General features: G+C 41.4%; 1 protein-coding gene across 1 annotated transcript; it reads left to right on the top strand.

Annotated features, from left to right (window-relative positions):
• The first annotated feature begins 9,404 nt into the window (after positions 1-9,404).
• On the top strand, positions 9,405-11,655 carry LOC147425285 (uncharacterized). The gene is made up of 4 exons (XM_086499873.1): positions 9,405-9,559; positions 9,646-10,006; positions 10,537-10,724; positions 10,989-11,655. Exons 1-4 carry the CDS (start codon positions 9,554-9,556, stop codon positions 11,355-11,357), a joined length of 924 nt encoding a protein of 307 aa, XP_086355999.1. The 5' UTR covers positions 9,405-9,553; the 3' UTR covers positions 11,358-11,655.
• Positions 11,656-14,362: the final 2,707 nt, after the last annotated feature.

A 14,362-nucleotide genomic window follows, 5' to 3' on the forward strand; every position in this document is an offset into this window, starting at 1 on the left:
TTCATTGCGAAAAAGAATGCAATCATTTGGACATGCATGAATCTTGTTGTAGTCCAAGCCAACTGAGGTCAGAAGTTGCTTTGCCTCTGGCTTGGAGGGAGGCATTTCATTGCAAGCCGGGAGAAGTTGCTCCCGCAATAACCTGTTTAAGCCACATTAAATTAAAATTAAAGCTCTCCGAGCACATCACCGTTGCAATCGAAAAATCTCTTTTGTAAATTACGTACCTAAACAAAGCAGTGACGCTTGCATCTGACCACCCGTACACTGACTGAATATTCAAAAACGCCAGACAAGTACAAAGCACATATATTTTGGCGCCTTCATAGATTGGTTGACGTGCCAAATTTCTCAACATGTCTTCAGGAGATAGGCGCACGGCTTCTGGTGCTGCTTCGTTCGCGTTCTCCTCGCTTGTCTGGAAGAAGGCATCCAGCATCTCCTCCATGCCGTCGTCTTCAGTCTGTAATCCCTTTTCTGCTTCCATCCGTGGCTCTATATTGGTCAGACCTTCACGCATAATCTTTTTTCTCTCTCTCTCAGATGTAGGTGCTATGTCACGGAAATCAATGCCCGTTCCGTAGGAGTCGTATCACAGATTCTGTACGGTTTCTCTAGCAAACTCTCCGTACTATTGCACATGCTCATTACATATCCTACGCTTGCGCAAAATTTGATACTTGCAGAGCGTGCACGAGCATGCAATCTTTTCCTCCATGTCAGTTGATGACGTTGCCATCAACAATGATTATGAATGATGTTTTAATATATATATATATATATATACTCCTCACAATGTAAACTACCTCGCATTCTCTAGTCTTGCCCAATCTCCGTACACATCGGTCCAGAGGTGTACGGAGATCAGGACCACCGGGTCAAAATCTCGTCTTTATTGGTCAAATCCTATATGGGTAGACACATACGTGCACTCCCAGGTGTACATGGAAATGCATGTAGCAGGCAAAACCCCTTTGCCTCTTTTAGGTCCATAGTTTCTTCTCTGTCTACGTACCCTATCTCTCGTTCTTTCTCTCTTGATCTCGCTCTCGCTATCTCTCTTTCTCTCTCGATCTCGCTCTCGCTATCTCTCTTTCTCTATTTTCCTATCTCTCTCTATTTCTCTGCCATAACTCCTGGAGCTCCACTTCCCTATCTCTCTCTCTCTGTCTCTCTCTCTCTCTTTCTCTCTCTCTCTATATATATATATATATATATATATATATATATATATATATATATATATATGTATGTATATATATAACTCTCTTTCTCTATCTCTCTATTTCCTATCTCTCTCTCTCTACTTACCTCTCTCTCTCTCTCTCTCTCTCTCTCTCTCTCTCTCTCTCTCTACTTCCCTATCTCTCTAATGATCGAACGAGCGACTGATCTAGGGAGATCTAAACGCCCATGACTGCGGAGGACTACACAACATCGACAGAGGCTGCATCAGAGGATCTAGCTAGGTCACTTTGGCTCGACATGCACAACGTCCGGTCAGAGTACTGACCATGGAGGAGATCTACCTATCCCAACTAGCTCGTTTAGCCGTTTACTCCACACCCAGCAGTTAAGGATTCCATAATATTTTATTTTGTCATCTTCTTACTCTGACTTTGTATCGGATCCATCACATTGTAACTTTCTTGTCTCATGTCTCATAGGTCACTTTCGCCTTTCGAAGACGTTAATATAACATTTCATTTCATTTCTCTCTTTAATTTTTTTTTCTTTAGTTTTAATTTCCTAAGCATACATTAATTCTCTCTCTCTCTCTCTCTCTCTCTCTCGCTCTCTTTGATTACCTACACACACACACACACACACACACACACACACACACACACATTTCTCTCTCTCTCTCTCTCTCTCTCTCTCTCTCTCTCTCTCTCTCTCTCTCTCTCTCTCTCTCTCTCTCTCTTTCCTACACACACACACACACACACACATTTCTCTCTCTCTCTCTCTCTCTCTCTCTCTCTCTCTCTCTCTCTCTCCTACACACACACACACCTCTCTCTCTCTCTCTCTCTCTCTCTCTCTCTCTCTCTCTCTCTCTCTCTCTCTCTCTCTCTCTCTCTCTCTTTCTTTTTCCTACACACACACACACACACACCGCTCTCTCTCTCTCTCTCTCTCTCTCTCTCTCTCTCTCTCTCTCTCTCTCTCTCTCTTTCCTACACACACACACACCTCTCTCTCTCTCTCTCTCTCTCTCTCTCTCTCTCTCTCTCTCTCTCTCTCTCTCTCTCTCTCTCTCTCTCTTTCCTACACACACACACACACACAAACACATGATGTAGAGGTAGAGAGAGACAGAGAGAGCAAGAGAGAGGGGTTGGGGAGGGTGGAGATGGACATAATACCTGCGCAGCAGGTTTCGGCCAAGATCGGAGCAGGCGAAAATGGCCCCTACGCGCGGGTTTCACTTTTTCCCCCCAATTTTTTTAGCGTTGATATACACGTCGCTATACGCGTGGCAAATAAAGACTTTCCACGCATATATCGACGCACATTGCGATGCGTATAGCGACGCCCACTAATGTCGTCGATATACGCGTGGAAAAGCATGGCCGTCGATATAGGCGCGTCGATATCTTCATTTAGTGTTGTAGTGAAAACCACTCGTTCATCAAAAAGAGTTTATAAGTCTGATGATGAATCTACCAAAAGCTCCCACGACGCTCATAGCAGTGAGAGCTCGGATAATGAGGATACAAGGCCATAATTGAAGAGATGAAGAAAAAAGATGTAGCCGTGCATAAAGAAGAACCTCAGCAAAAGAAGACGAGGTTTGAAAGAGAAAAACAAACTTATGAAAGAAGCCACCAAGCTGGAGGTGAGGACCCGGAAAGATGGGTTCCAAGAGAGATAAGGAGACCCAGTACCAAAAATCCTGTAAAAAAATAAGCAGAGGACCTCATAGACTTTCTTCAATGCATGTACGCAGAGGCAGAAGCCTTAAAGTTACAAGAAGCTCAAGAAGCTGAAAGGAAAGCAAGAGAAGATGCAGCAGAGTAACAAAGACAAGTGGAGGCTACGAAAAAAAGTGAGACACATCACGACCAAGGGGAGATGTCTCTGAAGCCCACTTCACCTGCTATGGAATATGCAGACCATCCAATGCCAAGCTCAAGGAGAGAGTAGAGCTAAAAAGAGTCAATCAGCTGCTGAGAGAGGGACAACCAAAGACACAAGAAGAAGCAGGTACATTTGAGCAACCAAGTGTTGACATTCCATCAGTCTCTTTTGTTGAGATGGAAACACAGCCAATAGAAGGGCTAGGAGGAGAAGAAGACTTTCAGGTACCACTGACTGATGCTAAGCAAGTGCCCATGGTCCAGCTTTCTAAAGCTGAGGAAGATGCACTTAAGGAGCAGGTTGCCCAAGAGACAGATGCCGAATGGAAAGCATCAATGGATTGGGAGTTGATAAATCTTCACTCAGTTAATGTAACTCAACTTACTCCCAACCAAATCAATGCACAATGGCATCAACAATCATTGCCATACCCCTTGATTAAGGTCGAGCTATTATAGGTAAAAGAAAGACTATACAAGGATATGCAATTGGCACAGAGGATGTCCACCCCAAAGTGGAGAAAGAGCTAGTTGAACAAGAATCCACGATATCTGATTCTGTTCACAAGAGCACCTGCCGCACTACAGAAAGACCCAGTCTTTTGTCGTGTACCAAGGATAAGGACCTGGCAAGCATATAAAGCAATGAGAAAGAAGCGGACTACATGGTTGAACTATCCACAATTGCCAGCTCCAGAGCAGGGAACACCGACAAAGGAATACATGGTGAAAACCCTAACGGGCGCCATGACTTTCTTCAAAAGCATTCCTCACCTCCCATGTGCCATGCTATATAAGATCTACAGAATGCTGCCCACATGTATTCAAGATTTTCACGAGCTAGAGCAAGCAAGAGCGCCATGGCTGTCATTCCTCAAAGGCAATAAGTGTCTCTGCTATGACTTAAGTGGCCAGCCTTCCGAAGAAGTTCATTACGGCTTCTACGCCCAATGCATGTTTTTGCCCTCAAGCAATATGTTGGCGTTTGAGGAAGCATTTTATATAGGGTTCTTCACTTGGCGAGCAAAGATATTTGGGACAATGATAAGCAACCTAACATCCAAATTTTTTGGCTACTCAACCACTGATCTTAAAAACAAAGTCACCATGCAGTTCTTGCAGGTTCCTGACAAAGAGAGAAGACTCATATATGAGAAAATACTCCACGCGCTTAAAGACCGCCTCACTAGCCTTCAACCCGAAGAATACTTTAGCCCATGAAGCTATGTCAAGGGACGACACAGTTGAGGAGGGGGGGAATGTTAGCAGCAAGCTAACTCAATAACTCAGAATCTGGAGCTTTTCTTGTAAAAACACTTATTATTTTGATAAATTAGGAATATTGAAACTCCTACTTTCTAGACAAATATTGTAATTGATGAGCCGGGGCTACAAGCTTCCAGATTGTATCAACCTGTCTTTAGTTAGAGCTCCCAGATTATTAGTTTTGACCACAAAAACCTTGGCTAAGGCATAATTATAAAAGTCAACTTTTGTAAAATTTTTGTAAGTTTTGGATAATAGAAACACAGCGTGAGCTAACGGCCCACACTTTTCTCCTTCTCGTGCCTTCTACTTCCTTCTCGGTTGTCGAATTACAATGTTTTTTTTTTTACGTTGTAACCGCAGGTAAGAGCTCTACGCACTCACATAAGCATTTCATGGTAATCCGTAGCTTTTGGCGTTGTCGACCCGCGGTCTAATTTCATCATAAGTAGGAATTTAAGCTTTAAAATCAAAAACTAAGTATAGGCGAGGTATTGGGGCATCATTGCTAAGCATTTGGATGCATTCTGGTCCGGAAACGACTAGGTAAAAAACTCACTGTTGTTAATAATCACGATTTTTGCACTTGACATAAAGTGAGGTTTGAGACCATAAGCATGTGTGCTTAGGTCTTATAAACATGTCCTAGAACTTTGGTAACATTTGGATGTCGTTTGATGTTGTAACGAATGTGATTTGTTGACGATGAGCGATTAGCTTTTGGTGATTTCAGTAATTTGAGTGTAGCTTGAGTTAGATGCAAGTTGTTTGTTGTTTTCCAAGAGATTGACAACCTCTTGTAGCCTCTATAGCACTAGTTGAGTTAGCTTCGTCCCATGGATTGATAATTATATTCATGGTTCTTGCTATGTCTGCAACAAGATAGGAGTGAGGTTAGATACCCGTCCCACAACGCTTGACAGAGTTGGTGGGTGGAGCTACAAGGCTTGGGATACGAGCAGGTTTGCAATTTTATCGGGCATGGAGAGTGGGGGGTTTCCTCATTGATCTGGGCAAGGCTTATATATCAGCCATGGAAGGCTAGGTGCCGCCCTCGCACCCAGTGGATGCAGTGGCTGTTAGGGTTTGAGGAGAGAGAGAGAGAGAGAGAGAGAGAGAGAGAGGGAGAGATATAGGGAGAGAGAAAAGAGGGAGAGATATAGGGATAGAAAGAGGGAGAGAGATAGAGACATAGAGGGAGGGAGAGATAGAGGGATAGAAAGAGAGGAAAGAGGGAGAGAGATATAGGGATAGAAAGAGGGAGAGAGATAGAGACATAGAGGGAGGGAGAGAAAAGAGGGACTCAGAGATATAGGGATAGAAAGAGGGAGAGAGATAGAGACATAGAGGGAGGGAGAGATAGAGGGATAGAAAGAGAGGAAAGAGGCAGGGAGTGATAGAAAGAGGAAGAGACAGAGAGAGAGAGTGACAGAGAGAGAGAGAGAGAGAGAGAGAGAGAGAGAGAGAGAGAGAGAGAGAGAGAGAAAAGAGGGAGAGATATAGGGATAGAAAGAGGGAGAGAGATAGAGACATAGAGGGAGGGAGAGATAGAGGGATAGAAAGAGAGGAAAGAGGCAGGGAGTGATAGAAAGAGGAAGAGACAGAGAGAGAGAGCGACAGGGAGAGAGAGGGAGATATATATACGTGTGTGTATATTCATGTGTATATATATAGTTATGTATACTTGTGTATATGTGTATGTATATGCATGCATATAGGCACTAAGTAAGGGAATATAGCACCCTATGGTTGAACACTTCCTCTTGGGTATAGTCCCTTTTTAATTGTGGCATTGCGGTCTTCAATCCACTCATGTATGGATTATTGCAACGTACCCTTGGCTGTATCACGATTGAGATTGTGATGATATTTGAAGAGGTGCCACTAGACTATTGGCACTACTAGCCCCTACTTAGGTCTAGTAATATATGTGTATGCATGTAGATATGTGTGTGTGTGTGTGTGTGTGTATGATAGAGCTTGCATGTATACATGCTAGGTGTGTAGATTAGGTATAAGGAGACTAAAAACCGTCTAGGTCCTAATACTTTCCAACGCATCTCTTGTATATGTTGGATGAGAGACCATCTTGTGGGGATCACCCATCACATTCTTTCTTTGGTTAGTTCACGTCCTAGGTGGACATCCATCTAGGGTGGATATCACCTCAAGTGGACCTCGAGTCTTGTGGTAGTACTTACAAACAATGGGTTTAGATTTATCTGTAGCTAGTTTTTTGTGAACATGAGTATAGATTTCTTTCTGTTATTTGTAGGCATGGCCCTCCTACAGCTTTTGAGGTGTCAGTCCATCTATACAAGTTCTTCTAGTAGTGGTAGATCCGCATCTGCAGTGCCCATTGTCTTTATGTGAGGAGTACTTAAGTTCAATGTAGGAATTGTTTGCTCAGTACAATGCACAACAACTTGCCACGTATGGTCATTCATAGCAAACCACATCATGAGGGATCTAGGGAGGGACTCCATACATCTTAGAAGAGTCCCGTTGATGGAAACTTCTTTTACCCTCCCTTCTTATCTACACCCACCCCCCTTCCATCGCAGGGACCCACCCCCTTGCATCAGAGGGCCTTACACCATTCCATTCAACTCTTGCTTTGCTCGAGCCCTGTTGATAGTCCACAGGTGATTGACGAGTGCCTTCTAAAAGTACACAACAATGTTCGTCTCATGGTAGCAAGTGTAGACACGATGGTGGCGTCTCCTATGGATGCTTGTTTGGTGGTGTGAGGGGGGACATACTCACATGTTTTGGAGTGTGCCACCCCAACCATAGAAGAGGACATTGACGCGCAGTGCCAAACATGCATGAGCACTACAACAGGGTAAAGATGGTGGTGAGGTCAACTTTGGGACTGCACAGGACATAGTATTTCCGTACCATTTGTAGATTCTTATACACTCGACGTATAAGAGTTTTTTTATAAAATTCAAAGACCAAGTGCTCGATCATGCACACTACATTATAGAAGCATTGCATGCTCGATTTTTGAATGCCCCCAAGCAGCGCTTCTTGACACAGTGGTTGGAGGGGGTATATTAAATTTCTTTTAAAAACAAGCAATTAAATGTACAATACACAACTGCCAACCAAATTGCAAATCTAGATAGGAGCTATCATGGTGGCAACATGACAAATGCAAAGTGGGAGTAGGCAATGTAATAAAAGAACGAACAAGCTACAATGGGCTCATCTTAAAGTAAACAACGCGAAGCTCGTGTCAAGAAAGCTCCCACGCACTATGGTTCAGGAGGCAAAGCGGCTTGGAAAGATGAATATAAGTTGTTTTTAATTGCGCAAGTCTAGAAAAGAAGGTGTTTTAGCTTATTTAACTTTTTTGGTTATTATTAACTTAGGAAAATATCACTCTGACCCGTCCTACTAGAGAGATGGTCAAGTATCGAGAGAGACACACAGAGTTCGTCGATATTTGACAGTGGTTGTTGTAGAATCATTGTATCTCTCGTAAGCAGTAATTCGACTCAGTAGTCGAAACTCTACAAGCGATAAGTGTAGACAATAAAGAGTATACTAAAAGTTAATTGCGATTATTCATCTATCTAGTTTGTTTTTGGTTGATGTAGAGTCAAAGTGATCCAATGTATGCAGCTGAGGACGAGGAGGAGGAGGAGGACAATGAAGAGGATTAGGATAGATATATATTTTCATATACTCCTCTTCTATAAGTGCAGATGTGGCACCAAAAACCCTCATGTTTTCTATATAAAACTCATTTGAAAATTTGTCTTTATTTTTTGTAAATTTTTTAAAAGTATTGTTCTTTTCCACCTCAATTTATAAGAGTAAGATATGAGTTGTATTTTTAAAGTTTATTATTATTTTTATGTACATTTTTCAAAATGCAATTGATATTTCATATATTTTATGTTGGTAAAAAATAAAGATGCTCATTTGGGCCATCCAAATGAGCATCTTTATTTTTGAAAAGCCGTATAACAGTAATATACACGATAATAGTTGCTGATACAACTATTATCGTGAATATTACCAATATCGTAAGGACATCTATGATGGCAATATTAATCTCATCAATAGTAAGATCAATATCAAGAAGTGGTAAAGTTCGGGACAATATTATCTCTCATTCTGGTAGCTCTAGCTTTCATGGATTTAGTGAGGAGTACTCAAGTTAGTACTAGCAAAAATGTCTTAGGCAACATGTACATTCTCTCTATAATTGTTTAATTGGTGTCATTACTTTTAACCAAAGAGGAATCGTATCTTTATCTTTATCTTTCTTCTCCTTGAGAATAGATAACATTTCTTTAGAGGCTTTATGTACAATATGACACTTTTAGGTAGAGTTGAATGGCACTGCTAGCTTATGTATCTTCCTATCTTCTAAAATCAAGCTTAGCTTGATTGAGGGAATCCATGAAGTGAGTCTCTCCCTCACCAATCAGCCTATTGTCCAAATGGGTAAGGGAGAGAATTTAACCAATTTTATTTCTTTCTTACCCTAATAGTAATGGCCGTGACATACCTTAGGTTTGAGACTGTGGAGGTTTAACGTTGCCACCAAACGAGACATTTGGAATATAGTAAGTTTGGACTTAATAATCTTAAGCTTAGAGATGGAAGGGTTAGTGTGACAGTATATGGTCCTTCTTGAGGGCATAATGGGGTAATAATCCAAGAGAACTATGTCAGTAGAGACATAGAACAAGCCTTCAGAAGGTTCTCTTTATTTTTTATGGGATTTTTAAACGAAGTAAGTACTAGTTACATCTGGCAGAGTCCAGACAAAGGCCTTGCAAAGGAGCCAAGATTTTTTAATTAAAGAAAACTTTACCTTACATATATTCCAAAGAGATTAAACGTAAGCAAGACAGGAAAAAGGCAATTGCTTTGGCATGGGGGTAAGGCAATAATATATATCCGCAAAGAATAAAGGGCAGCAAAGGAATAGACGGGCACTCAAGAATAGACTGACACTCAAAGCAGGTTTTGCCATTCGATGTACATTGCCGATGTGCCTCGTGCAAAAGAGCGTATTATTCGATACGATAGGCTTTCGAGTACTGATGAGGTTGTAATCTATTTATAGCATGTGCCGGTCCTCCTTGATGTCACGAATATTAACAGCGTTAATTCTCATTTGCAGCGCACCTATAAGCTAGCGATCTTCAGCAGGAGGACGTCGTCGTCATCTGAAAGAAAGCATGGCTGTGAGTTCCCCTTCCAGCTAATACGTCTGATTAGCTGCTAATCATTGCATGTTTAACGCATTAATAAAAATCTTTGATCCTTGCAGGGTGGCCTTTTTTCAAGAAGCTCCCGGGATATAACGCTCGTGAAGGGCGGAAAAGTACTGCAGGCCTTGTGCTCGAGGTCTGATGGCGAATGGGTGCAATCGCAGCTTGATCTCAATTTCTACCTGGAGAACTGGGACGGCACTGTGCAGTTCTCACGGAACACGACAATGCCTGGTAGCTTCCTTCTGTCGTGTGAGAATGTGCGGTTGACGGGCACGACGATAATGCAGGGATCGGCGAGGAGAAGAGATCAGAGCTATGTGCAGTTTGAGGTGGATCTGGAGCGCAACGTCGCCAACATTGAAGGACGCCTACTGTGGCTAGTCAATCCCATGGAGCCATACGACTCAACAGAGAACGGTATGGGTGGCCGAATCCAATTTGTGTGTAAGCCCTACGACGCCGGTCGTGCGGGTGTGGTGTGGTAAAACTAGCTGATGCGAGTTGTCACGGCCAGTTGGCCTCACCCGCTATGGTATAAATTCTGTGACATGCGGACGTGGGTCTATTTAGGGTGGCAACCCCATAAAACTAGCTTTAATAAATGACCTACAAGCAGTACTGTCTCTATCACAAGAAGATTTAGAAATTTTCTCATGTAGGAAAAGGGAGCCTTTTCCAGTATTTTTCATACAGGGAGGCACCGCATACCTAGCTAGGTACGATTGGAGGCAGGGGACCACCGCCCCCCCCACCAGGCTGGCGGTCCCCTGCCCCCAATCGTACCTAGCTAGGTATGCCGTGCCTCCCTCACAGAAGCTCATGATGTTGAGGTGAGTCATAATGTGGGAATTATTGTGAGAATCTGTCCAAAAGTTCTTGTGTATATGTGTGTGAGAAGTGTATATTGTTTGAAGAAGATCAATAGTACTAACTATTTGGTCTTGTAGATGAGGCTGGTTTCGGTACATACGATGCGTCGGACGACCCTGAAGTGCGTGACCATGCCAACTCTCTTGGACGACCCCGCCCTAAGCGAGAGGTCACGATCACGCCACCAAACAAAGATGACAAGCAAGATATACAAAACCTTGTGCGTCTGTGGGACCTTGACAACATGGACCGCAACTTGGGACAGGTCAGCAGACAAAACAAGAAAGTAGTAAACATGTTGGCTGTTGAGCACATGCTTGAGTTTGTGGTTTAACTTCCTCTTCTTCTTTTTCCTAGCTCACAATAATGAGTGGTAATGTTATATTAACTAAGCAAACAATATACATGTGCCTTGAGAAGACAAGAGTTCCCGAAAAGGGGCTTTATAGTCCGAGAAGATCCAATAGCAAAAGCGTCTTTTTTGTGCTTTAACTTCTTATTGGATTCATTGATGCATGTTAACATGCAGGCCACATTGGTGGAGTTTCCACGTCGTCCACGTCCTAATGAATATACTCCTCACCGCCAAGGTTGGAGGATCGACAACCAAGAGAATGGCTCCTTTCAAAGGAACAATCTCCAATACTATAGCCTGGCTGTCCAGAACGGGGCTGCTGTGTATGCAAGTGTGTTGGTGCCGGTCCGTTACAGGGTCGGACGAACCCGTATACGCAACGCGTTCCTACAGAGCATGGAGCAAGGCGAAGTCGTTTCCATCGACCTTCCGCCCCCTGCACAACGTCAACCCCCTCCACAAGATGATGTACGAGCTGAGAATGTTTGGGTGCAGTCTCTATCATGGGTTGTTCTTGCAGGACTAGTACTTATGTCCTTATAGATACTTAAATTATATACACAACGTATATATCATATCAAGCAGCTAGCTTCAAGTGCATAAAAATAAGGTGTGGGAATATTAATAAGGAGGAGTTGTATTTTGTTCACTAAAATGAAAATATAGATGCCGAGGTTATCTGATAATTAATATCGTGACATTATAAACGACTACTATTCAACACTAGATATTTGTTTCACTTTTAAAGTATATGAATCATCATCATGATCATTATGTTTAATATGAGGTAGCTGTAATTTTTGGTCTTCCTTTTTAATACAAAATAGCCCACTTACTCTGAGCATTGCTATATATATATATATATAGTTTTTGTTTAATTTACTAGCAAAAATCGGTCACCAAGGTGCAAAGTCATTACCACGAAATGATCCTACTGCAATGTCTCTAAGCTCAAATCTAGTAGTTAAAACAACAATTTGTCGTGAGTAATGATCGCGTCCTTGCAGTGAAAGTGTACGTTAGTGTTGTGAAAGCACAATAAGAGATCAATTCATTACCGACGTTAGGCTAGCGACGCCATTGGCAGGCATCAGTATATGCATTGCTAAAATTGGAGAATCTAAATTGAAAAAAATCAAATTTTAAAATATCATTGCATATATCAACGTGCATACCAACACTTTTTTCGACAAATAGTGAGCACCGATGCGTATTCCAACACTAAGATGGCCAGACCCTAAAACACTAATACAGAGTGTAAGGGTTTGGCTTGCTTCTTAGGGCTACGGAATTTCTCTTTGGTTATAGTTTTGAAATCTTGTTATGATTATAATTTTGGTTTTGGGATCTTGTAAGATGGTTATGCTTATGGGTTTGGAATCCGTCTATGGTTATGGTTTGGAGTCATCTTATGGTCATGGTTATATAATTTCTCTCTATGGTTTTGGAATCATGTTATGGTTATGGAATCAAGATTTGAAATCCCTTAAGGTTATGGTAATTATGGTTTTAAATTTATGTTATGGTCATGGTTATGGAATTTCTCTTTGGTTATGGTTTTGGAATTATATTATAGTTATGGTATTGGAATCATGTTGTTATGGTTTCGGTCATGGTTATGGAATTGCTCTTTGGTTATGGTTTTGGAATCATTTTATGGTTATGGTTCCGGTTTCAAAATCTTGTGTTGGTTATGGTTATGGTTTTGGAATCATGTGATGGTCATAGTTATGGTTTTAGAATCTAGTTAGGGTTTGGGAATCTTGTTATGGTTACGATTTGTGAATCTTGTTATGGTTATGATTTGTGAATCTTGTTATGGTTATGGTTTGAGAATCTTGTTATGGTTATGGTTTTGGAATCTTGATATGGTTATGGTTACGGTTTGCAAATATTGTTATGGTTATGGTTTGTGAATATTGTTATGGTCATGGTTTTGGAATCTTGATATGGTTATGGTTTGCGAATCTTGTTATTATTATGGTTTGTGAATCTTGGTATGGTTATGGTTCTAAAATCTTGTTATAGTAATATTTACATTGTCAAAATATACTAATAATACTGCTTAATTTTTAGAAAAAATAACGTGGAGTGCGCTTGCTTTTGCACTCTTCCTTTTGAGCAGAGAGGATTGGTTTTTGGCCGTACAAGACATGCATGCAGGTCCAAAATTTTCAACCCTTCCTTTGTTGCTAGCTCTGCAAATGCTTGGCAATTTTATAGTAGCCCTTGGGAAAGTCGCTTGACTGGCCCTGCCTCAAGGAAGGGCTTATTTTTGCAAATCCTTCCTAGGGAAGGGAAATTGCTCAAAGTGCCCTACATAGATCGAGTTGCACCTAGGGGCCTAGGGCATGTGCCATGGACTTTACGAGATATCCCATTTTGAAGGTTGTTCAAGCATGCACCTTAAAACTTGCGTATTCCTTTGTAGGTTAATTTTTAAAGCATTAGTAGTGAGCATCCACCTCAAAATTTGAAAGCTTAATTAAGTATCCCTTTGTAGGTATTTTTTTCACGCACTAGTAGTGGGCAAGGGGAAAAACCAAAATTTGAGCTGCGTAGTGCAAAGATCAAACCTACAAGTTGAAAGTTGAAATGTTGAAGACTTTTGGCCTTGAGTTGGAGTCTAGTGGCAGGTTGTGGGCAATGACAAGGCATCGATCATAGGCCTAAATGAATGTGGACACTAGCTTGAAATGCAGATTCATGATTTAAGTGATATTCAAGAAGTTGCATGCCAGGAGGGGCATCAACTTCTAGTAGGTGCTCGATTTAATTGCATTTTCCAACCTAGCTACATTTGTACATCAGTACTGGAGCTAGATTTACCAAATTTGTGCTATCATCATTTAGGTTAAAGTTGCTTGGCTTGGCGATTGAAGCATGCTTTTTTGCAAGCCCTATAGCTAGAAGCAAATCGGTTTTCCCATTGACATTTTAATGGTCAGACATTTATGCTATTTGAGATCTGCGCCTTTCTATGGAAGTCATCGAGAAATTTATTGTGATTCTCAAAACTCCCCCTGCCAAATAGAATATTTTCATCTTTCTAGTAACCTATATTTATTTATATCGGTGCTCTTATGTCAAGTAGAGGACTTACCTGCTGATTTTTGTACGCTACTTTTGGAGAGTGTTAAGGCAACAAAGAAAAAGTATCTACATTGAGCCAGGTGCCATTCTCATTGTAGTCTTTCAAAGTACATGCGCATTTACATTGACCCATAGCAATGCATATATTGATGCCAAAACCTGTAAAAAAAAAATTGAGCAAAGAAGATTGGGAACTCGTGCTGAACACTGTTGATATAGACAACAATATGTGCATCAGTAATGGTGCCTATACTTTCAATTGTATATATGGACGCCACACATACCAATGTATATTCCAACGATATGGACTTGATGCCTATCATGAAATTTTGGAATTCTAAAACCTGTTTATTTTCATCGATATAGGCGCCGATTTGTAAACAATGTGTTGTAAAATGAAGCTTTGTAAATCAAAGCACATCCCAATTTGCAATGTGATACATACATACATACAT

This window comes from Adiantum capillus-veneris, chromosome 25 (genome assembly GCF_014529385.1).
Source record: "Adiantum capillus-veneris isolate H3 chromosome 25, ASM1452938v2, whole genome shotgun sequence".
Taxonomy (NCBI): Eukaryota; Viridiplantae; Streptophyta; class Polypodiopsida; order Polypodiales; family Pteridaceae; genus Adiantum; species Adiantum capillus-veneris.